The sequence below is a fragment of the Piliocolobus tephrosceles genome, chromosome 3 (assembly GCF_002776525.5).
Source record: "Piliocolobus tephrosceles isolate RC106 chromosome 3, ASM277652v3, whole genome shotgun sequence".
In the NCBI taxonomy this organism is placed as follows: Eukaryota; Metazoa; Chordata; class Mammalia; order Primates; family Cercopithecidae; genus Piliocolobus; species Piliocolobus tephrosceles.
This window is the reverse complement of record NC_045436.1, coordinates 92,222,179-92,247,399: the sequence shown is the minus strand read 5'-3', so window position 1 is coordinate 92,247,399 and position 25,221 is coordinate 92,222,179. Positions and strand designations below refer to the sequence as shown.

The 25,221-nt window shown below is 39.9% G+C and overlaps 1 protein-coding gene across 16 annotated transcripts in view; it reads right to left on the bottom strand.

Annotated features, from left to right (window-relative positions):
* ALPK1 (alpha kinase 1) overlaps positions 1–25,221 on the bottom strand; it is a 150,230-nt gene that overhangs the window by 50,106 nt on the left and 74,903 nt on the right. For 13 of the 16 annotated variants that reach the window (XM_023219960.3, XM_023219950.2, XM_023219961.2 and 10 more), the window contains 2 exons: positions 14,742–14,910; positions 10,092–10,246 (listed from right to left, as the gene is read on the bottom strand). In XM_023219960.3, the coding sequence (XP_023075728.1) occupies positions 10,092–10,246; positions 14,742–14,910 (324 nt within the window). Of the gene's footprint in view, positions 1–10,091; positions 10,247–14,741; positions 14,963–25,221 lie in introns of those variants that run through there. The other 3 variants (XM_023219963.2, XM_023219966.1, XM_023219967.3) reach the window with 2 other exon arrangements.

The following is a 25,221-nucleotide window of genomic DNA, read 5'->3' as shown; positions in this document are numbered from 1 at the left end:
TATATATATTTCACACATGTATGTGTGTGTGCACACCAGGCTAAAATGATCTAAAAAATATAACAGAAGGATAATGATACTCAGCTTATAGCAGGCCACCAAATGGGAAGAGAAAAGGTTTGGAAAGAATAACATTGTATTTTAAATTCTTACTTTACTCAGTGAAAAGATGCAATACTTGAGTCACTTAATTAATGACTTTAGCCTCCCCATTGTTAAGATGTGTGCACTTCAGTATTTGTACTTGCTCTTAGAAAAGTAGTGAGAAGTTTTCGAACATTTGACCTTGTCTAGATTTAAGGACAGCTGTTTAATAATCCTTCTTCTTTCTCTCTCTCTCTTCCCTTCCTTTATTATAATGGTAAGCAATGTTTGCTGTAAAGAATCAAAGAAGTATAAAGAACAAAAGTAACTAGTATTCTCACCACCTTGATGAAAATGTTCACCCAAATTTATTTAGAAGATTTTCTTGTTGAGGATTAGTATTAGGTACTTCTGTAAGATCTACATGGTTGTCTTGTTTGTGTTTTATTTTCTTTGAATTAGTGGAGATTTTTCCCAACTCCCCCTCCCCTACACCTCCTGCACCAAATTTAAGTATGCAGGAATGCCAGCCTGCTATTTTGGAAAGATGCTTCAGTTGCATTGTGGAGAGAAGCTAGCAGGCCATGGCAGACTCTCTGCCAATATATTTCTGGGTCTTCTCCTTCGGGGCACATGGTGGGATTGTATTTCTCTGACTTTGTGAAAAGTAGTGTGACCACATGGCTTCTCTTGACCAATGGTCACATCTGTTGGATTAATTGCATTTAAAACCCAGTGTACAATTCCTTATTTCTGCTTTCCCCTGCAATGGCAACCAGTCATATCCTAGATGTTAGGTGTCTCATCAATCTGGGCTCCTGAGGAGACTGACATAAAGCAGAGCCACCCACTGATCTCAGATGGACATGCAGCAAGAGGACAGTATAAACCTTCTTTGCTTTCAGCCCCTCAGCGTTTGTTTCTTTGTTTGCTTTTAAATCTGTCTGCAGCATGACCCTCCTGTTCTTACAGATACAGGGAATGTGACTAGAGTTAGGGAGAGGAGTTGGATATAATTTAGGGAAGAGGGCCAGGTGTAGTGGTTCACGCCTGCAATCCCAGTACTTTGGAGGCCTAGGCAGGTGGATCACTTGGGCTCAGGAGTTTGAGACCAGCCCAGGAAACATGGTTCTGGGAAACTCATCTCTACAAAAAAATAAAATATTAGCCAGGCATGGTGACATGCACTTGTAGTCCCAGCTACTTGGGAGGCTGAAGTGGGAGGTTGGCTTGAGCCTGAGAAACAGAGGTTGCAGTGAGCCAAAATTGTACCACTGCACTGCGCTGCAGCCTGGGCAACAGAGACATACTCTGTCTCAAATAAATGAAATTACTTTTAATTGCAAGAACCACAATTACATTTTCACTAACCTAATAATAATAATATTCCAAGAAAGAGATGATATGCTCTGAACCAGAATAGTTACAGTAGGATTAGGGAAAGGAAGATGTATTTGAGAGACATCTCAGAGGAAAATTATTAGGATTTGGTAACAAATGAGGGTTGGGGGGAAGATAAAGCCAAGGTCTTGATTTGGGGAACTGGGGGTTTATTGTGCCATTTACCAATATGGTGATCACTGGAGGTGGATAAAGTTTGGTTAGTGGAGGGAGAAGTTGAGAGATGATGAGTTCAGTTTTGGACCTATTGAACTTGAGATATCTAGGACATCCAAATGGAATAATTGAGTGGGCTCTTGACTGTACTGTGTACCACAAACTGATGAAGTGGGAAGAGTGATATGTTTTTCCCAATCTTTTTAATCTAGTTATGTTTAAGAATAAAATAGCTTAGTAGATACTAGAGCCTATTCTTTTCCTTTTAGAAACATTTTTGTTGAAATATTCCATTGAACAAATTCTGCTTTTTCCTGTGGACTGGGGTTTATTTTGCCTTCTGTTCTATAGAGGCACAGGCTTACATACTTACATTCATTGAAAGTATGCATTTTAAGTGTCAGGGATATAATGGTGAACACAGATAAGGCCTGGTCCTCATGGAGCTTGTAGCTAGCAGAAGAGAGAGACAGGAATAAAAGAAACCCCACAAACAAATGTAAACTGCAACTTTGAAAAGATGGTACCTCATAGCCAAGCCTATACTGGAGAATTTTGATTTAGTCCCAGAGATCAGGGCAGGCTTCCCTGAAGAACTGAGACATGAGCTGAGAAGGGAGAGATAAACAGAAATTAATCAGGCAAAGGAGGGAGGGAAGAATGTCTTGGGAATGGAGAGCGGCTATGTGCATGGAAGAATCCCGGCAAGAGTGTGGACTGAAAGGAGGCCATGAGATGGAGATGGTGCAGCAGGGGCAGCCGAGGGAAGGGCTGTGCCTGGCTGGGCCTGTGGGCTTTTTTTCAGAGTTTTGCATTCCTAGGCATATTGGGGTGACAGGTGTAGTTTGCACAAACACCTCTGTGCATGAAGAAGAGATGTGGAGGAGTGAAGCGGGGTGGATGTGGGAGGCTTTTCAGGAATCAGTGGCAGGAGTCCAGGTGAGATATAGCTGCAGCTGCAACAGGAGTAGTGATGGGGTGGAGGGGAACTGAGGAGAGATTTAGAAAATAAGACTTGCTAAGCTTGGTGATGGAGTGGATATGTCAGTCAAGGGAGAGGAAGGTGACAAGAATGACCTTGAAGTTCCCAGCTTATGCTACTGGACCCTGAAAGGGGACCTTATTTGAAAGCAGGGAAGAGAAGGGCCATGAGTTTCAGATGTCTGTGAGACATCCAGGAAGCACATGCCAGCTTCCCCTGCCGTGCTGTCTCAGGCAAAGGCATCACTGCCCTGCACATCACGAGACTGAAATCTTACACTCAGTGCCCACTCACCCCGTCTGTCCAACAGGTCACCACATGCTCTTGTGCCTTTGACAAGTAGCTTAGCTCCCTTCCTCATACTCCATTCTTCTGATCTGCTATCTTATCTAGGGGACCTAAATAAAATACAATTGTTGCAGCCTCAGAGACACCAGACATTTGGCTGGAGCAAGGTTCTTTCTGAGACAAACTTTCATTTTCAGATCATGGCAAGATCCAGAGGTTCCTGAATTAGTCAGGGCAAGAGTAGGAGCAATCAGGCCCCTGGCCACCGCTGTGACCAACCACTGGTATCTCAACATCTTAAAAGCCAGCACAGGCTGGGCGTGGTGACTCAGGCCTGTAATCCCAGCACTTTGCGAGGCTGAGGTGGGCGGATCATGAGGTCAGGAGATCGAGACCATCTTGGCCAACATGGTGTAACCTTGTCTCTACTGAAAATACAAAAAATGGTCGGGCGTGGTGGTGCGTGCCTGTAGTCCCAGCTACTCAGGAGGCTGACACAGGACAACTGCTTGAATCCAGGAGGTGGAGGCTGCAGTGAGCCGAGATCACGCCACTGCACTCCACCCTGGCAAGAGAGTGAGACTCTGTCTTAAAACAAAACAAAACAAAAAGCCTGCATGACCCTCCTCGTGTGCCCTTTAATGGAAAGAACAGAGCTGTCCATAGAGAGATGGGGAGTTCAAATTGTGACTTTGAAAAACCACTTCTCCGAGCATTAATTTTCTTAACTGTGAAAAGGGAATTATAGCACTTCTCTTTAAGGGTTGTCGTCATAGCTGAAAGAACATAGATTGAGCAACTGCCGCATATTAGGAGGTCAATGCATGGGAAGAACCATTCCAATAAGCCGGACTTTGACAAGGATTGCCCTCTCTCTTCGTTCTTGTAGTTTTCCAGGACATGAACTGGGTCTTCTCTTTCTTCTGCACTTCTCTCAGTGTTCTATCAAATGTCTGGCACATGCTGACACCCACTGAAGTTTGTTGAATGAATGAATGCAGAGTTTATCTTCACTTTGTGGTGTTTTTTTTTTTTTCTTTTTTCTTTTGCATTCTGATGAAAAGGATTTCTGCTATGAAAGCCCCAAAGCAAGTAAGATGAAAAATGCTGAAAGAATCATAATCCAAACAGCACCTGTTACTGCTTTTGAATCCTCTATTACTAATATAAAAATCGGCACCCAGAATAAATTTTTTAAAATTAGTTTTAAGGAAATCTTTTAACCAAGAGCTTATTCATGGGGGGAAGTTTATTACTTCCAAACTTTCTTTAACTTGATATTTCATTTCTTAATACATTCATACTTTGGTTTCTTTTGCTAAAGTTTCTCCTCCATCCCCTGAGCTCACAAGTTAATCACACTAGGCATTTTTAAAGCATTTTCTGCAATCTTGCAATTACCAACTCTTATATTTATTCATGTTTATTTATGTTTTAAATCTCACCCCTCTAACATCTCAAGTAGTTCACAAATAAAAATATCAACAAGTCAAAGGCACCAAGATAATACGAAAAGACATATTAGAAAAAATATTCTGACCACGCAGCCATAAAAAAGAATAAGAGCATGTTTTTTGCAGGAACACAGTTGGAGCTGGAGGCCATTATCCTTAGCAAAGTAACACAGGAACAGAAAACCAAATACCAAGTGTTCTCACTCTAAGTGGGAGCTAAATGATGAGAGCTCATGGACACTTAGAAGGGAACAACACACACTGGGGTCTGTCAGAAGGTGGATGATGGGAGGAGAGAGAGGATTAGGAAAAATAACTAATGGGTACTAGGCTTAGTACCTGGGTGATAAAATACTCTGTACAACAAACCCCTGTGACACAAGTTTACCTATGTAACAAACCTGCACGTGTAGCCCTGAACTTAAAATAAAAGTTAAAAAATTTCTTGGGACTAAACTGATCAAACTTTATTCATCCACAGGGGTTTTCCACAAAATAGCATAAGGAAACAACTAAACATTTATTATTATTACTATTATTATTATTATTATTATTACTGTGTCTCTTCAAATCTCTCCAAGGCACCACAGATACTTTCCAAAAATATTTACAACATCAGGGCTATCAGATTACTCATTTTTCATGGTTGTAGAGTTGAAAAGAACATGGAAAAAAGAATATCCTCCTTCTGAGCCTGCTTCATGTCCTCAGACTGTGCTTTTAGTGCCAACCTACAAAAATCATCTCGTATCTCCGTGAGTGGGCACCAGAGTAAATCCAGGGCTGACTGACAGCAGGCCCCTCCCTCCACAGAAATGGGCCAGTCTTCCTTCACCACCAGGACCCCCAAACCTGTGCAGGCAATGTCCAAACTCGGGGCTATCACACAGCTCTTGGCCTTGCAGCCCAATCTGTTCCCACTTGCAAATCCAAACACACCCTTTATTCTACGTTTTGAAAGCTTTACTTTCATAGTTTCTTTTAATTCACTAGACATTTTTTGTTGTTGGTTAGAAGAGTGAAAACTACAGAAAGAAAAACTCCCAAGGTGTCATCCACGTTGAGTCCTTCCCCCGCACCTCAGCAGCAAGTTAGCATTCTATGGGTTTTCCTAGCTAGCACTCCACCGCCATGGCCCAAAGCTGAGCTAAACAGAAGCTAACGCTAAATGCCTTCAATACTTTTTGAAAAATCCATCAAAGGTTTTGCTGAATGATATTTATAAGGGCCTTACTGTTCTCTTTCACAGACTGAAATGCCCTTCTCCGACACTTGAAAAAAGTTGCTCATGCTTTTCATCTTTCCCTCTCAGAGTGTAAACATTGTTTTGAGTGAAAAGAGCTGAAGGAGTGCTTACTTTCCCTTGAAATTTTATTTTTAAATAAGAGAGGGAGAAAATCCTTTTTCTGACTAATACTAATAATACAGGTCAAAGTGTCAGGCGATATACAATTAAATGGAAAACAAAAAAGGTTCCCCCTCTCTTTCCCACAGTACAATGGCCCTGGAATATAAATTACCAATGAAGATGAAATAATACTTCAAAGCCTATAGGGCAGGGCAGCTCGGTGTTTACAAAGTATTTTCTACGGCACGATGAGACATTAAAGATGATGGTAACCCATGGACTTGAGGGTATTGCTGAATAGACCGAAACTAGCATGAGGTAGGATTTTAGGTCCCCGTAGCCTGTGACCCCGTGATATGCTTTGTTTTACAAGGGCAGCTGCAGTTATCAACAGATGTTTCAGCAATAAATAATTGGTATCATCTCGGAAAAGACCCATCTACCTAGGGAGAGGGCATAATACCAAAAACACTGCCCAGCTATTACAGCCACATTAATCTCCCATCTCTTCACGTTTCTCGGGGAGCCTACTGCAGGTGTTTTTTCTGGGAGAGCGCGGACAAACTCTCTCAAGTCAGCAAGCTTTGTGTGGAGTGTAAAGGAGGTTGGCCCCTGCCATAAATTTCTGTCTGTGGCCACACACCAAAGGAAAAGGGATTGGAGAGTCAGGGAGGAGGGGAGGAGAGCAGTGGGGAGGGAGGAAATGGGAACACAGTGGAGACCAGAAAGCAAAACACAAAACATGTATCATTTTTCTTGGTTAAATTCAGCCCGAGAGAATAACACTATAAATGACTCTTAATTTTACCAACTCATGAACTGTGGAAAACAGTTGTTTGTGACTTGCCTTTTTCTTAAGCATTCTGTGCTCAACTTCGATCTGTTATTTGTGGAATTAAAGACACAGTGGTTATGCTCTGAGTACAATGCTAATTTGAAAAACCGAGGGGAAACATTTTATGGGAAGAATTCATTTCAAGGTAAAAAAAAAATCACAGAAAGTTTATATTTAGGAATAAACTATAGTAAGAGAGAAAACATGAAAAGACAAACTCAGTAATCTTTAACTATTTTTTATGTGAGAATGGAATTTCACAATTAATCAGTTATGAAAATATGACCATCCAGCTCTGATAAACTCTAATATTGAAATTGACCTGATTGGGATACAGTGAAACAAAAACAAATCATGGAATTTATTCAAACTATTTTTAATAATCTAAGATATTAAAAATAGATTTTAGGAGCGCCTGACTCACAGGGTGCTATGGTTCTCCGTATTTACAAAACAGAGTGGTTTAGCAATTGTGCACTTGGAGTCCGGCACAATAGGAGAACATCCTAAAAGTCATTAGGAGGTGTGGTTGCTTAATTTATAGCTTGCTGGGCAGGCTAAAGAAAATGATGCTCAGAGTTCAAAAACCTGTCAGATTAAATACATTAGAGACTAAAGAAGGCCTAATAGACAGTGCCCCTTAGAGCTGCCACCGAGTGACCTTGTGAGCTGGGCTCAAACTTCTTAAATTCTCTGTGCTTCTATTTCTCCAGTGGTGAAATTTGTGTAGTACAGAGAGGCATAGCGGGAGGTATCATAAGTGGGCTCTTAAAACAGTCTACCAACTATGAGCAGCTTCTCTCCCAACTCACATTAAACCCCCAACGCAGCGGGACTGACATTTTTAAATGATGTTTAAAAACATCATTTTCAGTTTGTAAGGCTAATATCACTACCAGCTTTGAAGGCAGGGCTCGGGGATCTGGTGATTGCAGGATGGAATGAGGGGAGTAAAACCTCAGATATAGTGATGTGCCACATCTCCAGCACTCAGCCTATGTTCAAAAGTCAGAGAAACCTGCTAAGCCCAAAGGTCAAAGCAGGAGTCACTCCCTCTTGCGAGGCCATTTTGCTCTCGCCTTCCTTGGAAGGTTTGTAAGGTTCTTATATGCCACTAGGCTAATTCCACAAGGGATCTCCAAGCAAGTAAAGTGACCATCAGCCTTTGCAGGAGGGCTCCAGTCTAAACAACAGTTCCCAGAATTGATGCAAAAGAGATTTTTTTATTGGGCTGGTCTCCTACAGCCTTCTCACTGGATTCTCCTTACTCCTTACCTTGCCCCTCTCCACTATATCCTCGTCCACGCTCTCTGCCTTTCCCCCTTGCTCGCCACTCTACTCTTCCCTGCCAGCAGTGGCTCTCAAACTTTAGCATCAGAATCATCTGGAGGGCTTGTCTAATGCTGATTGCTGGACTCCCACTCCCAGGGTGTTTGATTCAGTAAGGGTTTTTGATTTGAGCCCAAGAATTTGAATTTCTGACCAGTTTTCAGGTGATGCTAATCTATTGTCGGGAGGTCTCACACTCGTAGCCACTGCTTTAGAGCTGCATTGTCCAATAAAATGGCAGCCCTGACCACACGTGACTATTTACATAGAAATGAGTAAAAAATAGCTAAAATAAAAATTCAGTTCTTTGGTCTCGTTCACCACAAATTTAAGTGCTTGAGAGTCATCTGTGGCTAGCGGCTACCATATTGAACAGCACAGTTGTAGAACATTTCCATCATCAATGCAGAAAGTGTCACTGGACGGCCTACAGCTTACTTCAGATACAATAAGCAAACCTCATGGCTTCTACCTATGTTTTCAAGCTTTTCACTTGGTGCTTCCTGATGGAGAGTTGGAGCTCGATGAAGGAGAAGGCTATAAGTCACAATTTCACCACTTACTGGTCTGTTCCCCTGGGCAAATTAATCTCTCTGCACGTTAATTTCCTATTTCATAAAAGAGGGATGATAATGGTAATACAGGAGATCCCCAATTTACAATGGTTCAAATTGTGATTTTGTTACTTTACGATGGTGTGAAAGCAATATACATTTAGGAGACTACAACCATTCTGTTTTTCACTTGCAGCACAGTATTCACTAAATTACACAAAATATTCAATACTTTATTACAAAATAGGCTTTATATTAGACGATTTTCTCCAACCGTGCACTAATGTAAGTGTTCTGAGCTTGCTTAAGGTAGGCTAAGCAAAGCTATGATGTTTAGTAGGTTAGGTTTAATAAATGCATTTTTAATGTATAATATGTTTGACTTATTATATTTCCAACTTACGATGGATTTATTGGGGGCAACTCCATCGTAAGTCAAAGAGCATCTGAATCACTCTCAGGCTATCGAGAATTAAATGAGACGATGCATATGCAAGCACTTTGTAAATTCTATAATGATAGTTAAGTTATAGTTATTATTTTATTCTACTTTTCCACTAATACTGACCACATTTATTTAAAACCCTTGGCTCACCATTGTGTTCTCCTTAACTATTGACTTTCCTTTGCTTGTAATTCCCAGTCTGCTTAACCTGTTTTGTTTGTTTTTTCGGAGGATGAGAAAGGTGGGGTTTTACTGTTTCTATTAAGTCTCTAAAGATGCTCTTGTGTATCTAATGTGTCTACAGATCAGGGGATCTTTCTTAGATTTTTGCTTGAATGGGCAAAGACAATGTCTATATATTTATTTTAGGATGACTCAAAAATACAATCTTATGTAAACCAATAAAGTAAAAATTTTAGGATATTATCATGCTTCTAATGCCCGATCTCCAGACAAATAAATTTTTTATTTGAGAAAAGATAAACTAGCAAACTTTCTTCCTTGACAATCATCTGAGAGAATGTGGGTAAAAAGCAATGCTATCAAAGAGGAAAATGGTTCTCCCTATGTCATCCCCAGAACCACAGCCTGAATCCCGAGCTGCAATCTGAGTTCCTGTGCTGCTCCTCAGGCTCTCTCCTATCTGGCATAGAGGTACCAGTTCAATTAATTTCCAATAAATGAGTTGAGAAATAAGCATGTCAATGACTTTGACTTGATACTTCCTGAACAGCCTTAATCTTGAGGATGTAAGAAAGTCAACAGGACCCTAGGTGGGGCTCAGGGAAGGAATATGCCAGATTTCAATAGCTTAGACAGCAAGTCACACTGATGAAACAAGGGCACATTAATTTTCTTAAGCTACCCAACTTTTAGAAAGTAGCATTTCAAAATTAAAATGCTGTGAGGAATGGTGAAATCAAATCTGCTTCTTTGGCCCACCAAGGATATGTAAATATTTCAAGATGACAGGGTTCATGTTAGACCCACTAACCACTCTTCACTTTTACTGGATTTGGCTTTACAACACAAGATCTTATGGGCAAGCAATGCTTTTCAAACAGCTATTTCCCCCACATTAGTCAATCTGGCAGAGCTGACCATAAGGGTAGGGGGCTGTCTTGTGCTTCAAAGAAATTTAATCTATTAGACCACTTAGAGTCTAAATGCCTCACTTGGGGATATCAGAGGAACAGGTGGTGTGGCTCTTCCTACCAGTAACTGCTGCAACCTGGCGCCAATCACATCCTTCAGGTTTGTTTTGTCCTCTGGGCTCACGGCTTGTTTGTACTGCCACTTTTCAGGTACGAAGGGCCACTTCATTTCCTTTGCCTCCTGGATCAGGGTCCTTAACTCGCTGAGGAGTGAAGCTGAAAAGGTCAGAGTTCAGGTAAGGAAATTGCAGTCAAAGAAAAGGCTGTTGAGCTACCGATGTTATGATGAAGCACCTCAGTGGCAAAAAAAAAAAAAAAGAGAGAGAGAGAAACCTTTTCCCTGCCTCTTGCTGGCTGGTCTAAGTTGTCGGTTCTGACTCAAAGAACAACAGCGAGGAGCTATCTGTCAGGGGTGGCCCTGGCCTACTTTGCCCTACAGGTAAATTGGGGTAGTCAGGCATTAAGAAAGGTTTTTAGCAGGAAGTAAAGCACTTTAGTGACTATCTCTGCATGAAGAGTCAGAGAAAGGAATGAAGGAAATATTATTTTCCCTGTAAAATGAGAAAGGGTCTGAAATGGAATGGCCTTTTGGGCTTGTGGCAGGTGGGTGATGCAGTGTTAATTTGTACAACTTCTTTTTGCTTCTCTAAGACTTCACTTTCTCATCCCTTCGATATGGATACATTTAAATACAGACAATAACTACAAAAAACACAAATGAGATTTGAAATGGTATAAATTAATTGTGAAATGGCCCTGTTTCACATTAGTAGATATATTGAATATCTTAATGGGCACCAAATCTACTTATAGCGGTCCATAATCTCTGATACAAACTTTGGAAACCCAAGCAGCTTTGGCAACTGGAAATTTTTCTTAAGTTTAGCACCTGAAACAGACTTGAATTGACTAGAGGTTATTTATAGTCCTAGTTAAGGACTCAGTGAGATTGATCAAACGTTTTGCTGCAAAATTTTTTGTGTTTGCACTCCACCTGCTACTGAAGTATGAATGTAATATATGGTACATGCACCAGAAGACCCTCCTAACACTAGAAAAATTCTGAATTCTGAAGTACACATGTGATGCCAGGGTTCTGAAAAAGGATTATGTATATATGACTGTATATATGACTGCCATATAAATAAAGGACCTGTATATATGACTGCCATATAAATAAAGGACCTGTATATATGACTGCCAGCTATAAATCTCTAGGTACTTGTCTTGCAAGCCTCTCATGCTCAACATCCAAAACTGAACTCATCACCTTTTTCTAAATCTACTTTCCCTTATAAATCTCTATTTTAATGTCTGGTACCACCATTTATTAAGTTCCCCAAATTCGAAACCCAGGAGTCAGTCTACACTTTGTGTTCTCTCTTCTTCCCCAAACCTAATTAGTTGTCAAATGCTGTGGTTCCTAAAATCTATTGCCTCCTCTTCCTTGGCAGTAATTCTTGCCTGAATCTTGCTCCATCCAGTTCCTATTGCACATTGTTGATCCTCATTTTTCTAAAAACAAGATGGACCAGTCCATTGCCCTGAATAAAAGTCTTCAGTGGTTTGGCAGATCCTGTTCTGGCTGTTTGGACTGCCTTCCCTCGGTGCCTTGTGACCAAATTCAGGCCCATTGGCTTCAGCACTCAATGCAAACATTGCCACTTCTCCTCAATCCACCATGACCTCACAGTGGAATTGAGTGCCCGTTCTGAGCACTTCCAAACCCAAGGGAGCAGGCTCTTTTCAGCCGTCATCCCACTACTCTGTAACTACTTCTGTCTCTCACTGGACTGCTAGCTCCCTGAAGACAAGCATCATGTCTCATCATTTTTATAAGTCACACCATGATGGGTGAAAGACCAGTATGATTAAAAGACAAGGTTCATCTTCTAACTGGCCCTTTGAAAATATTTTTATATCATCTGTAAAAAAAGACATGGTTCATCTAATATCTATGTGAAACATTTTAAATAGAGCAAAAGAGATACGACAGAAAGAACAACAGAAAAAAGGAGAGAGAAAATCTAACTTGGTCTGTGATCCCTTTTTATGAACCATTTAGCCACCAACTGGGCAAATGTAAGGAAGTTCTCTGGTGGGGAAGGACTGTTTGGCATTGAGGGGATATCACATGGGCCATACCAATGAATGATTCACACTGATTACCAAGGACAGGAATCACACTGAAATTATCACCCCTTATCTCCGTTGAGCAGTGCAGGACTACTGAGCATCTACTGTGTGATGCTCCCCCTTGAAAGCAGACCTACAGGATTAGGGACTTATGTGGCCACATTGTGACCCTCTTACAGCCACAGACATAATTTCAACTTCTGAAACTGTTTTCCATATAGTTGTGGAGAACATTTATTCAAGAGCATTTCTAAACAGTCACAGATAGGAGGACCCTTTAGTCCTGTTTACTTAGGACCATCCTGTGTGGTCCTAGGGTCCTTGTTAACAATGCTCCTTTTCACTCTCAGAAGTGTCCCAGTTTAGCTAATAAATTATTTAAATTATTTGAACACTGAGTCAATATGAAGAGTCATATGACAACGGAATGTGATTTCTGGGTTCATAGAATTTTATCATACTTTGGACTGAATAGTGTTAATATTTTCAAATTTCTTCATGGTAATGGAAAAGTCTGTTCTTTACAACGAACTCATTTTTGCCTCCTCCACATCACCCTTTCCCCACACTTCACATCAGAATGTCCTGTGGGGCACCCTGAAATAAAATATGCCTCTAAATTATGTTTTTAAAATATATCTCTGGATTTCAGTTCCTTCTGCATCTCTGGGAAAGTTGCTGGGGTAGTCACCCACGCTGACAAGGACGATTTCTGAGGGAAAATGATGGGGTCGAGAGGAGGAGGGAGAAGAAGAAAAACCTCAGTGTTTGTGTTGCAGGGTCTGCTGGCTCGCCCCGCTGTCATAAGTGACCCTGTACTAATGCCTTTCTCTGGGAGCATATGCGGTGACGACATCCGTGGCGGGACGACCCGCCTGCTCGAGCCGCTCCGCAGCCACCTGTCTAGGAAAGGGATCCGGTGCAGACTGCACTCCATCCACACGGTGGGCTCGGGTGGGACGCGCAGCGCCGCCCTTGGGCTGGGCTGATGCTACAGCTGCCAATGGCTCAGCTTAGGAGGCGTCCTTCCCGGTCGGTTTATTGGATTCAACCAGCGCCAGGCAGTCAGCCCCAGACCCAGCAGTGGCTTCCTCTGCCTCTGTGATCACTTACTTCCCCGAGCAGCTTACCTGAAGGGCCATGTCTAATTTAGTGATTTTACAGCCGTGATTTGCCTTATCTGGAACTAAACTGATTACGTCTCCTATTCTGTGGCACTCGGGAAGAAAAAGAAAAGAAAATGCTACTCAATTGGGAGCTCAGAGTCTTCACCAGAGAGAACACAAAGCTTAAAGGAATTTGGGTGGAGGAGACAAAGGATGTGGTGTAGTAAAAGGGAGAGAAAAACTTTAGTGGAAACAACAGCACACAACACACCGCCCCTGGGGAGAACTAGGGCCAGCCATAGAGCATATTATATAGGTGCCAAGTACCTGCCATTCCCTGACAAAGGCTGACATCTGTGAGAATGATCTCAGGCTGACAGGCACAAGAAGCTAGGAAGCAAAGTCACCCGTTGGTATCTCACAGAAACTGAGGTTGTGAAATGACTGGGTGTAGGGGATTTTTATCTTGAAAGGAGGACAAATGACAGGTTACAAATAATTAAGACTTCCATAGTCCCCTCGTAAAAATGTATGTGCCTAGGTACAAGAACTCAGGAGAAAAGACTCTCCCAGAACCTTTTCCCGTTACATAATGAGCAACAGCAAAAAAGGAGGAGTGTGCATTTTATTTAGGAATCTTGTTTCTGTGAGGAATAGCAAAGTGCTAAAAATACTGAGAAAAATATTAAAAGCATGTAAAAAGGACAGTACTTATGGAAATGGAGGCAAATTTATTGAAATGCTAAAAAGAAATCAAAAAAAAAAAAAAAAAGAAGAAGAAGAAGGAGAAGGTCGCCCCTCAAAAATTGGTTAAAGAAGAAACAAGAATTGCTTTAACGTTCTAGACTTTGTAATGGAAACTTTCCAAACAATGACTTATCTAATACTCTGAATGGCACAAACACTAAAATGAGCAAAAAGCCAAATTCTTAAACCCTGATAATAATGCAATCAGTTTTATCGAGATGAGAGAATTTATTTTACAAATGGCATGAGAATATATCATGAGGGGTGTATTGGTGATCAAAAAAGTGAGGTTGGACTGGTGAGATGACATATTTATGGAAACCCTAGAAGTCTATGGAAACTGATGAGGCAAAAAATCCTAGTTTGAAAAAAAGTATGTGCCACCATTCAGAAATTGCTTCAATTTTTTAATAATTGAAATTTACGTGCACCAGCCAACTTGGATCCTTTGTTCTTCTTGAACTAAACTGTTTCTTGTAGCCTCATGTTTACTGAAGCCTAAAATTAGAACTGACAGCAATTCACTGCAACAAAGTGGGCTTCCTCCCCTGCCCGTCCGCCCGCAGCCCATGTCCCATTCATGCCCTAGAAATCCACTCATCTCTCGGTGGTCATCTGCCAAGAGAAGAAAAATAGGGCAGAGATGAGAACGTGTCTTTCAGGCAGGGGAGAGGAGAGTGAACCTGCTGGCTCACCCCTGGTGCCTCCCATCAGAACCTCACCTCTGCAGCGCTGGTCCTCGCTCTTGTCCTCTTCCGACACATCTGGCGCTTCCAACAAGAGCTGGTCCAGCACTTGCTTGCACTCTTGCAGTAGCGCAGCTACCGCTTTTTGATTATTCATGATGATTACGATGAATTGGGTGTCCCTGGGTCTAGGGTGATCAATTACCTAGGAGAAGACATTGATTCTCAATAAAGGAGCCCCTTGAAGGCCGAAGTACCTGGTGAACAAAAGAGAGGGAAAGATGATTAACTGAAGTATCATCAATTATCTGTAAGACTCAAGCAGGGAGGGATAATAGGGCAAACGCAGGAAAATACATGACAGCCCCCAAGGACTTCATTAGAGGAGTGTGTGAAATTACTTCAGGGCCTGGCTAGATGGGCAGCACCTCGAAGGCCTCAGAGTGCAGAAGCGAGGGGGGCCTGGTACAGACCCCCGTTACCTATCCACAGTGATGTCAGTGGAATCACATGGGCCAAATGAAATGAATATACTGCATGATTTATTTATCTTCTGCATACTTCACATCAGTGCCTCTGGAGCTCAGTGGCACCACACTCTCTGCTCTCTAAAAGTCTACAGGAAGCATCTGGCTAACAGTTTTAATATCAGGCACTAGTACACGGTAATAATCCACTGCTGATTTCCCCTGTGCAGTATTCTTCATAATATTTAGCATGATATAATTTGGGCCAAGATAGGCAATGACAAATGCCAAATTTAAAGCTCTTCACTGCCAAGAACATTACCAAGTAAAATAGAGGACTGATATCCCAGAAAACCCAATTTCCTAAATCTATCAAATGGATGGATCTGTCATTTGGATCTACTTATATTGTCATTTAACCTATATACAGTTGAGAGATTTCTTATGTAAATATTAGTGTGATTAATGAGCTACTGCTGTCCAGGTAATTTCAAGAATGAAATAACTTACTGTACAAAAACAATGCCTGAAAAATATGTAGAAACACATTATTCAATTAACAAATCTTTTTGTCTGTCTTTCTTTTGTTAAAGTATTATATTGTAAACAAAAGACGGGAAGTTATTCTCTCTTAGACATTGCCAGAATAGTTATTGGAGCTGCTGTCAGGTTTAGACACTTCTGGAGGGTGTGTAGAATTTTATTACCAAAAGTAAGAAAGTCTGAAAGGGAAGAAAGTAACAGACATATGGATGGCTCTAGTTATTCTGTCTCTGAGCTTATGCATGCAATGAAGTAATCACTGAAAATATTAAAGCAGTGAATTATTGTGTTGGTGTTGGGATTAAATGTGCTCTACTAGCCAATGGTTTCTTAACTAACTTTAAGAAGTTGGCTTTGAATTTGAAATAGCAAGAAAGCCTTTTTCTCTCTCTGATTTTCTATTCTATGACTTAACAGGAGCAGAAAATGAAAGCTGAGCTAACTGTGTAATCTAAATTTTGTGTTTTTCATACTAACTTGGCAGGTATACTTCATAATCCTGATATACTTTGTGTTTAAACACACACACACACACACACACACACACACATTACACACATACGTTACAGAGCTAGAACTGCCAAAACAAAACTTGAGGTTACTACAGGCTTGTTTCTTTTAAAATCCTGATGTATTTGTTGATGAAGAACACAAGCGGAGTGCTCAAATACAAAATTTGTGTTACTTGAAAGGGCATTCACTTAAGTGAGATACTGAAGAATTAGTCACTAAGAGCAAGTCTAACCGTTGGTGTCTCTGTGTCACTTTTTGGTAATTCTTGGAATGTTTCAAACTTTTTCATTATTATTATATCTGTTATGGTGATCTGTGATCAGTGATCTTTGATGTTACTATTGTAATTATTTTGGGGCACCACAAACTGTCTGGGAGCCAGCAAAGTTAATCTGTAAATGTTGTGTGTCTTCTGACTGCTCCACTGACCACTCATTGCTCCATCTCTTTCCCTCTCCTCAGGCCTCCCTATTCCCTGAGACACACAAATATTTAAATTAGGTCACTTAATAACCCTACAGCGGCCTCCATGTGTTCAAGTGAAAGGAAGAGTCACACATCTCACATTTAAAATCAAAAGCTAGAAATGTTAAACTGAGAGAGAAAGGCATATTGAAAGTCAAGATAGGCCAAAAGATAGGCCTCTTGTGACAAATAGCCAAGTTGTGAATGCAAAAAAAAAAAAATTTCATGAAGAAAAGGAAAAGTGCTGCTCCAGAAAACACATAAGTGGTAAGAAGTGAAACAGCCTTATGGCTGGTATGGAGAAAATTTTAATGGATAGAGGATTAAACCAGTCACAATACTCCCTTAAGCCAAACTCTAATCTAGAGCAAGGCCCCAACTCTCTTCAATTCTATGAAGACTGAGAGAGGCGAGGAAGCTGCAGAAGAAAAGTTGGAAGCTAGAAGAGGTTAGTTCATGAGATTTAAGAAAAAAAGCCATCTCCATAACATAAAAGTGGAAGATGAAGCAGCAAGTGCTGATGTAGAAGCTGCAGCAAATTATATAGAAAAGCCAGTTAAGATAATTGATGCCCAGCCTGGGCAACAGAGGGAGACTCTGTCGCTACAAAAAATAAAAAATTAGCTAGGTGTGGTGGTGCACACCTGTGGTCCTAGTTACTCAGGAGGCTGAGGTAGGAGGATTGCTTGAGGCCAGGAGATCAAGGCTGGAGTGACTGTGACTGCACCACCACACTCCAGCAAGGCTCTGTCTTAAAAAAAGAAAAGGATCACCGACAAAGGTGGCTACACTAAACAACAGATTTTCAATGATGACAAAACAGCCTTGTAGTGGAAGAAGATGCCATCTAGGACTTTCTTATCTAGAGGGAAGGAGTCAATGCCTGGCTTCAAAGCTCCAAAGGACAGGGTGACTCTCTTGTTAGAGGCTAATGGAGCTGGTGGCTTTACATTGAAGCCAGTATTCATTTACTGCTCTGAAAATCCTAAGGCCCTTAAAAATTATAGTAAACCTACTTTGCCTGTGCTCTGTAAGTGGGACAACTGAGCCTGATGACAGCATATCTGTTTACAACATGGTTTACTGAATATTTTAAGTTCCCTGTTGAGACCTACCTCCCAGAAAAAAATATTTTCTTCAAAATATTACTGCTCATAGACAGTGTACCTGGTCACTCAAGAGCTCTGATTGAGATGTACAAGATTAATGTTGTTCTTTTGCCTGCTAATATAACATTCATTCCGCAGCCTATGGGTCCAGAAGTAATTTCAGCTTTTAAGTCCTATAAGAAATTCATTTCATAAGGCTATAGCTTATAGTGATTACAGTTTATATCTTTTATAGTAATTTCTTTGATGGATCTGGGCAAAGCAAATTCTTCTAATGGACCTTCTGAAAAGGATTCACCATTCTAGATACCATTAAGAACATCCATGATTCATGGGAGGGGGGCAAAATATCCACATTAACAGGAATTCAGGAGAAACTGAGTCCAACCCTCATAGATAACTTGGGGGTGTTCAAGACTTCAGTGATGGAAGTAGCTGCAGATGTGGTGGAAATAGCAAGAGAACTAGAATTAGCAAAGCCTAAGATATGACTGCATTGCTGCAATCTCATGATAAAACTTGAATGAATGGGACGTTGCTTCTTATATATGGGCAAAGAAGATGGTTTCTTAAGATGAAATCTACTCCTGGTAAAGATGCTGTGAACATTGTTGAAATGGCAACAAGGCATGTAGAATATTACATAAACTTAGTTGGTAAAGCAGCAGCAGGATTTGAGAGGATCGACTGCAGTTTTGAAAGGAGTTCTACCACGGGTGAATGCTATCAGACAGCATCACATGCTACAGAAAAATCTTCAGGAAAAGGATGACTGAATCCATGTAGCAAACTTCGATGTTGTCTTAATTTAAGAAATTGCCACAGTCACTCCAGCCTTCAGCAACCATCACACTGATCAGTTAGCAGCCATCAGCATCGAGGCGAAACCCTCTACCAGCAGAATGATTAGGACTTGTTGAAGGCTCAGATAATCATTAGCATTTTTTAGCAATAAAGTATTTCTTAATTAAGTTGGGTACTTTTTTAGACATAATATGATTGTACACTTACTAGACTATAGTACAGCATAAACGTAACTTTCATTAATATTATGCACTGGGAAATGAAAACATCCATGTAACTCATTTTTTTTTTAATTTAAAGATTTTTTTTAGAAATGGGTCTCACTATGTTGTCCAAGTCAGACTCAAACTCCCAGGCTCAAGTGGTACTCCCGCCTCAGCCTCCCAAGTAGGATTACAGGTATGCACCACTGCACCAGGCTTTGTGTGACTCACTTTATTGTGATACTTGCTTCTGTGTAGAGGGTTGGAACTAAATCCACAATATCTTCGAGGTATAATTGTACAAGTTTAATCTCTTTTCTGTTTAGGATACTTCAAAAAAGTATTTCTGCATGGATTGGGTGTTGGACTAAAAGGTTTCCAATGTCTCTTTTAACTCAAATGTCTATAAGTCAATGTTTTATGCCACAAGCTGGCGATTGGCCTGCCTACTTAGGAAAAGAACTAAGCAGTAAAGGCTGCTCAGAATTTTACCCTCATACTACTATTGGAAGGAGTACAGGAGCATATGTTCATTCCTTCTGAGTACTGCAGTGAGCTAATAAAAGAGCTAATTAGTGGACTACCAGTGAACAAGAGGCCCTGAAGCAATGATATCCCATTCCCATCATTCCTTGAGAGAGGGAGATATTGGCTAAAATGAGAGGTTAGCATTGAGATTAAAATATACATTTGGTGGTTTAGAAGGCTAAGAACAAATTTGGCTTGGAGTGAGCTGCAGGTAAGTCAGAGACTCATTTTTCTTCAAGTCCAAAATTAAAGCAAAAAGGGGGTTCTCTTTCCCAGCGTTCTTTTGTAGAACTTCATCTAGAAAGAGAGGTGTAACAAAGAAATAGGAAGAGCTCATACACAAAGAAATAAAACTGCATTATAATATAATTTTAGTAGCACATCATGCTTTTGTCTAAAGGCTTATGTTTTCTTAGTGCTCTATCATTCCCTTAAGGTAGAAAGTAGCCTTTTGTTGAACTCATAGAAGCAGAGAGTAGAGTGGTGGTTACCAGAGACTGTGGGATGGGGAAATTAGGGAGATATTGGTCAAAGGATACAAAATTTCAGTTAGACAGGAGGAAAAAGTTCAAGAGATCTGTGGGATGTCATGGTGATGATAGTTAAAAACAATATATTATATAAGAGAGTAGATTTTAAGTGTTCTCACCACAAATAATGGTATATGAGATAATGTTAATTAGTTTGATTTAACCATTCTACAATATATGACCATAAATGTATACAATTTAATCTGTCAATTAAAATAAAATTAAAAAAGAAAGTAGGCCAGGCGCAGTGGCTCACGCCTGTAATCATAGCACTTTGGGAGGCCGAGGCAGGCGGATCACGAGTTCAGGAGCTAGATACCATCCTGACTACGGTAAAACCCAGTCTCTACTAAAAATACAAAAAATTAGCCAGCTGTGGTGGCTTGCACCTGTAGTCCCAGCTACTTGGGAGGCTGAGGCAGGAGAATGGCGTGAACCTGGGAGATGCAGCTTGCAGTGAGCCAAGATCGTGCCACTTCACTCCAGCCTGGGTGACAGGGCAAGACTCTGTCTCAAAAAAAAAAGAAAAAAAGAAAGTAGTCTTCTTTACGTTGACAAATTAAAGTAAATTTTAATTCCTCTGTTTCTGTAAATGACTTAAGTGGAAACAGCATATAGTAATGAAAAGAGGACCTAGAAATAGGAAACTAATGCTTACAAGAGTGTTCAACAGATATTTGTTGATTAATTCCACTTTATACTCTGTCATTAACTATTTGTAAGACTTCTGGATCCACTTTTGAGATTGACTTTTCTCATCTGTATTTTTGAGGGAGTTGGTTGGAATGATTGCTAAGCTGCTTCTAGCTCATAAATTATATACTCAGCAGCAGTCTAAATAGACTATGTTGTTTATTGCCAAAGAATATTTGATATTTGTTTATTAAGAAATTCCCTAGCTCTTTTGAGAACCCTTACATATCGTTTTTATGTATGTATATTTTTGTGTGGTTAGAAATATTGGCTTGAATTTTAGAAGTTGATTACTAAATTACTTATTTGATTTGGTTTCTTCACTTGCAACACCAATTCCTGATGTACAAGATCATAAATCTCTTCCTTTTGTCTAAGTGATGTGAAAGAGAGATAGGGCATGCAGTTGTATGAAGGCAAACAACAGGACTTGACCTAATCACTTGAGTAAAGCTAGGGCAGATCAAGGGAGGTTTCTTTGAGAATGTGATGCCTGAGTCCAGCTTTCAAAGAGTGATAGGGCTTAATGAAGTTAAAATGATGGGGAATGTAGAAGGAACTAGAGAGGGAATGAAAGATGGACAGGTTGGCTGAACTAGAGATAAAAGGAGAAAGTTGATATGAGGTGAGACTGGAGAGGTAAATAGGGGCCGTGCGGGCCTATGTGTGCCTGGTAAAAAATTGTGCCTTTACCCTAAAAGTGCTAGGAAACTCTTAGGGTAGCAGGAGGACCCTGGCCAGATTTGCGTTTGGAAAAAATCACTCTGTTTTAGCTGTAGTGTGTAGTTCGGGGTGGGGGTTTGCAGGGAGGTAACTGCAGGCAGATCAGTTAGGTATTATTGCAAAAATTCATGTGAAAAGTATCAGTACTTTAGACCAGAGCGATAGTATTACAGATGTAGAAAACTGGACAGAATTGAGAGCTGTTTGGGGAATAAATGCAATATTGGCATTGGATGGATATGAATGCTATTAAGAATGAGTACCAGTTTCTCCTTCACCATAGCCCAAAACTGAATGGACAGTGTTACCATGTTTTGAGACAAGGAGCGTAGAAGAGATCTTCTAGGAAAAGACATAAATACACCTCCTATTCTGTATTTCTACCTATAAAGATAAGTTAGATAAATCATACCATCCACAATAAAAAATCATATTTTAGCCAAGACAACATTTCTAAAAAGGAAGAAGAGATTTCCAAGGTAATTCATGTTTAGTACTTGCAATTCCCCGAAATGTACTGAAGATATTCTTTACACTTTTTGAAAGTTGCAGCATTTTCCCTTTTCTCTGTAGAATTCAGAGGAGACAATAGGAAGAAAATACTGTAACATGAGAAACGCTTTGGAATCCAACCATCTGTCCGGACTTGTATGGTTCATTGTTAGGCATAACAGAGGCTGGAGCCTAGGAACTTTCCTTCAGGCAACAGTCCTGCTGGAAATTTTGGTCAACTTCATTTATAAAAGAATCATTTTCAATCTCAACACATACCAGTTTTTCCTTCCCTGAACTGTGGCATTCTGTGAGCTGTATATTGTTTTTACATTTAAATAATGGGAGTTTCCCAATATGTTTGGTAATCAATGAATTACTTTTTCTCTTTTAATATCCCTCCCTTGTACTTTTTTTCCTTAAAAATCAAATAGAAAGGGTCCAGGAAACGCAATCAGACATACAAACAGATACTTTTGAAATAAATACCCAACAAAGTTAGAATGATACACCTTAAGGCACATGTGCACACTCACAGCTAAGTGGTCATGTGTTTATACATTCTGTGTGTGATATTGATATATAAAGTCTTCAGTTCTATTGGTAACTTAGAATTTAGTTGAGTGGCTGAGTTATGGGATAATTGACAAATGAGCTATTATAAAAAGTAACCGAACCAGTGGATTATTCAAAGCCCCATTTCTTTTAGCATCTGTGTTTGAATCTTTTTCACTGGACAATTAGTACCCCATTAGGGAATATGTCGAGGAAAATGGCTTAAAAGACATTCCATTGTCTACTGGTTGCCACTGCTATTATAACCCACTAGCCAACTAGTCAGAATCTCCAAGCTAGAAGATGTGGAGGAGAGTAAAGAAATATTAGCGATGATTTTTACTGTCAAGGAATCTACAATATAATTAGAAGGATAAGATGCAAATATATTAAAAAGTAAACTAGATAAATATACAGGGTATATAATACACAATTGTACTCTGCAAGCACAATTTAAATTAACTGTGTTGGAATTTAATTAATCCTTGTTTAGATTCATAAGCAAGCCCACAGAGCTTATTTAATTCATATGTACATGAATAATTATTCTAAAACAACTTTTGTTTTCTTTTCTTTTTGAGATTGAGTCTCACTCTGTCACCCAGGCTGGAGTGGAGTGGTGTGATCTGGGCTCACTGCAACCCTCTGCCTCCTGGGTTCAAGCGATTCTTGTGCCTCAGCCTCTGAGTAGCTGGGATTAGAGGCATGTACCACCACACCCAGCTAATCTAAAACGACTTTTTAATTTACACTCATTTCTCATATTGCTTCTGTGAGAAAAATATTCTGGTCTCTAATGTACAACAAGAATACATTTCTTTAATCAGGGACCAAGCAATGACAATCCAGCCATTCCCACCATTTTACTCTTCTCTGACCACCCACAGACATAAACTCTCACCATATTGCCTCTTGCACTGATTGGTAGTAGAATTGGGGAAACAAATGGAGAAAGAGACAGCTGACTGGAGAGTAAGGCAAGTGTGGGAATCAGAGAGATATTATTGGGTAATAGGCATTTGTCAGCATTTTAAAACTGCATTAAAAGGGAGAAGAAGGCAACTTCTAAGTCACCAAAAACATAAAAAAGTAGACTTCTATTTCTAGCAGTGAGGAAGACTATCTAACACTCCCACTGAAAACAATTAAAAATGCTGCAAAAACATTTTAAATCTCGAAAATATATCAATAAAATGGCAAGAGAGGAAGCAGTACTAAGAAAACAAAAAATGAGTAAAAGCTGGAACCTAAAAAGTTAACTGCAATACAGAAACTAGCCATTGCCTTGATTGTATTTGGCAAACTGTGAACTTAAAACTGGTTTTCTCTGTCTTGTAAGGTGAGAGGGGAGAAAATGAAACCAAAGGCCTTAACTGAGGTAGGAATTTAAGTGAAGACTGCACACCCCCTGCATAAAACTGAGATTCTAAAAGGTTGCACCTTCAGTGTAAGAGTGAACTAAAAAATAAATCCTCACCCTCTCCCCTCACCTCCCAGGAAAATTGTCTGCGGCAAAACATGCTGCTTCATGGAGGGGAATAAAAATTTTTCCCTTGAGAATTTGAAGCCACAAAGTCCATAAAACCTCTAGCTAATGATTAATTTAAAATAACTTATTTAAAATGATTAGGTTAGTAGTGTTCCCAGTCAACTGATGTGACTAAATATAATCCTTTCTTAAAAAAATTAACTTCAATCCAAGCTTCAAAGAATTCCCACCTATAAAATACTAAGACGCATGAGCTCCTGATCAAATCTCACAAAATACATAAGGCAAAAAGAAATCATGAATGAAAGCAGAAACAGCAGATACTAAAATCAGACCCACAAAGACTTCACATAATGGAGTTAACAGACATAGACTATAAAATGTATGTTTAATATGTTTAAGGAACTGAATTAATGTATTGAAAATATTAACAAACAGCACAAGCTATGGAGAAGGCATAAGTAGATTGACTAAGAATAATAATTTCTAGAAATAAAAATATAATAATAAAAAATTTCAAATTCAATGAATGCATAGATTCGATAAAAATATTTGCTCTAGGTTGGGATCAGTGACTCATGCCTGTAATCCCAGTACTTTGGGAGGTGGAGGTGGGTGGATCACTTGAGGTCAGGAGTTCAAGAGCAGCCTGGCCAACATGGCAAGACCCTGTCTCTACTAAAAATACAAAAATTAACCAGGCGTGGTGGTGCATGTGGTGGTGCAATGAATTATAGGTGGCCAGCTACTTGGGAGGCTGAGACAGGAGAATAACTTGAACCCAGGAGCTGGAGGTTGGAGTGAGCCAAGATCATGCCATTGCACTCCAGCCTGGGCAACAGAGCAAGACTCTGTCTCCAAGAGAAAAAAGATTAGCTCTAGCTGAAGATATAATTTTTGAACTGGAAAATAAGTCAGAATATGTCACTTAGAATTCAACAGAAAAAAGACAGAGAAATAGAATCTATGAAGAGAGGCTAAAAAACAGGAAATAATTGATAGAAAAGGTTTAACATAAGTCTAATCAGAGTCTTAGATGGGAAGAGGGAGCAGCAGTAGAACCAATTGGAGAGATAATTGTGATTGCAAATTTTTCGAACAGGAGACCATTCTCCACAGGAGAATGGTTCTGGGACCCTCCTCAGGTACCACTTTCAAAGAATGCTCAAGTCTCTTATATAAAATGGTGTAGTAGTTACACATTCTCCCCTATATTTTAAATCACCTCTAGATTACTTAAAATATCTAATGTAAATAGTTGTTATGCTGTATTTTAAATTTGTATTTTTTATTTAAAAAAAATTTTAACATTAAAAAAACCTTTTATTATAATTATGTGTAAGACAGAAACTAGTAAAAAATACAGATGAAAAGGAAAACTGAAATTCTCCTTGATCCCAAC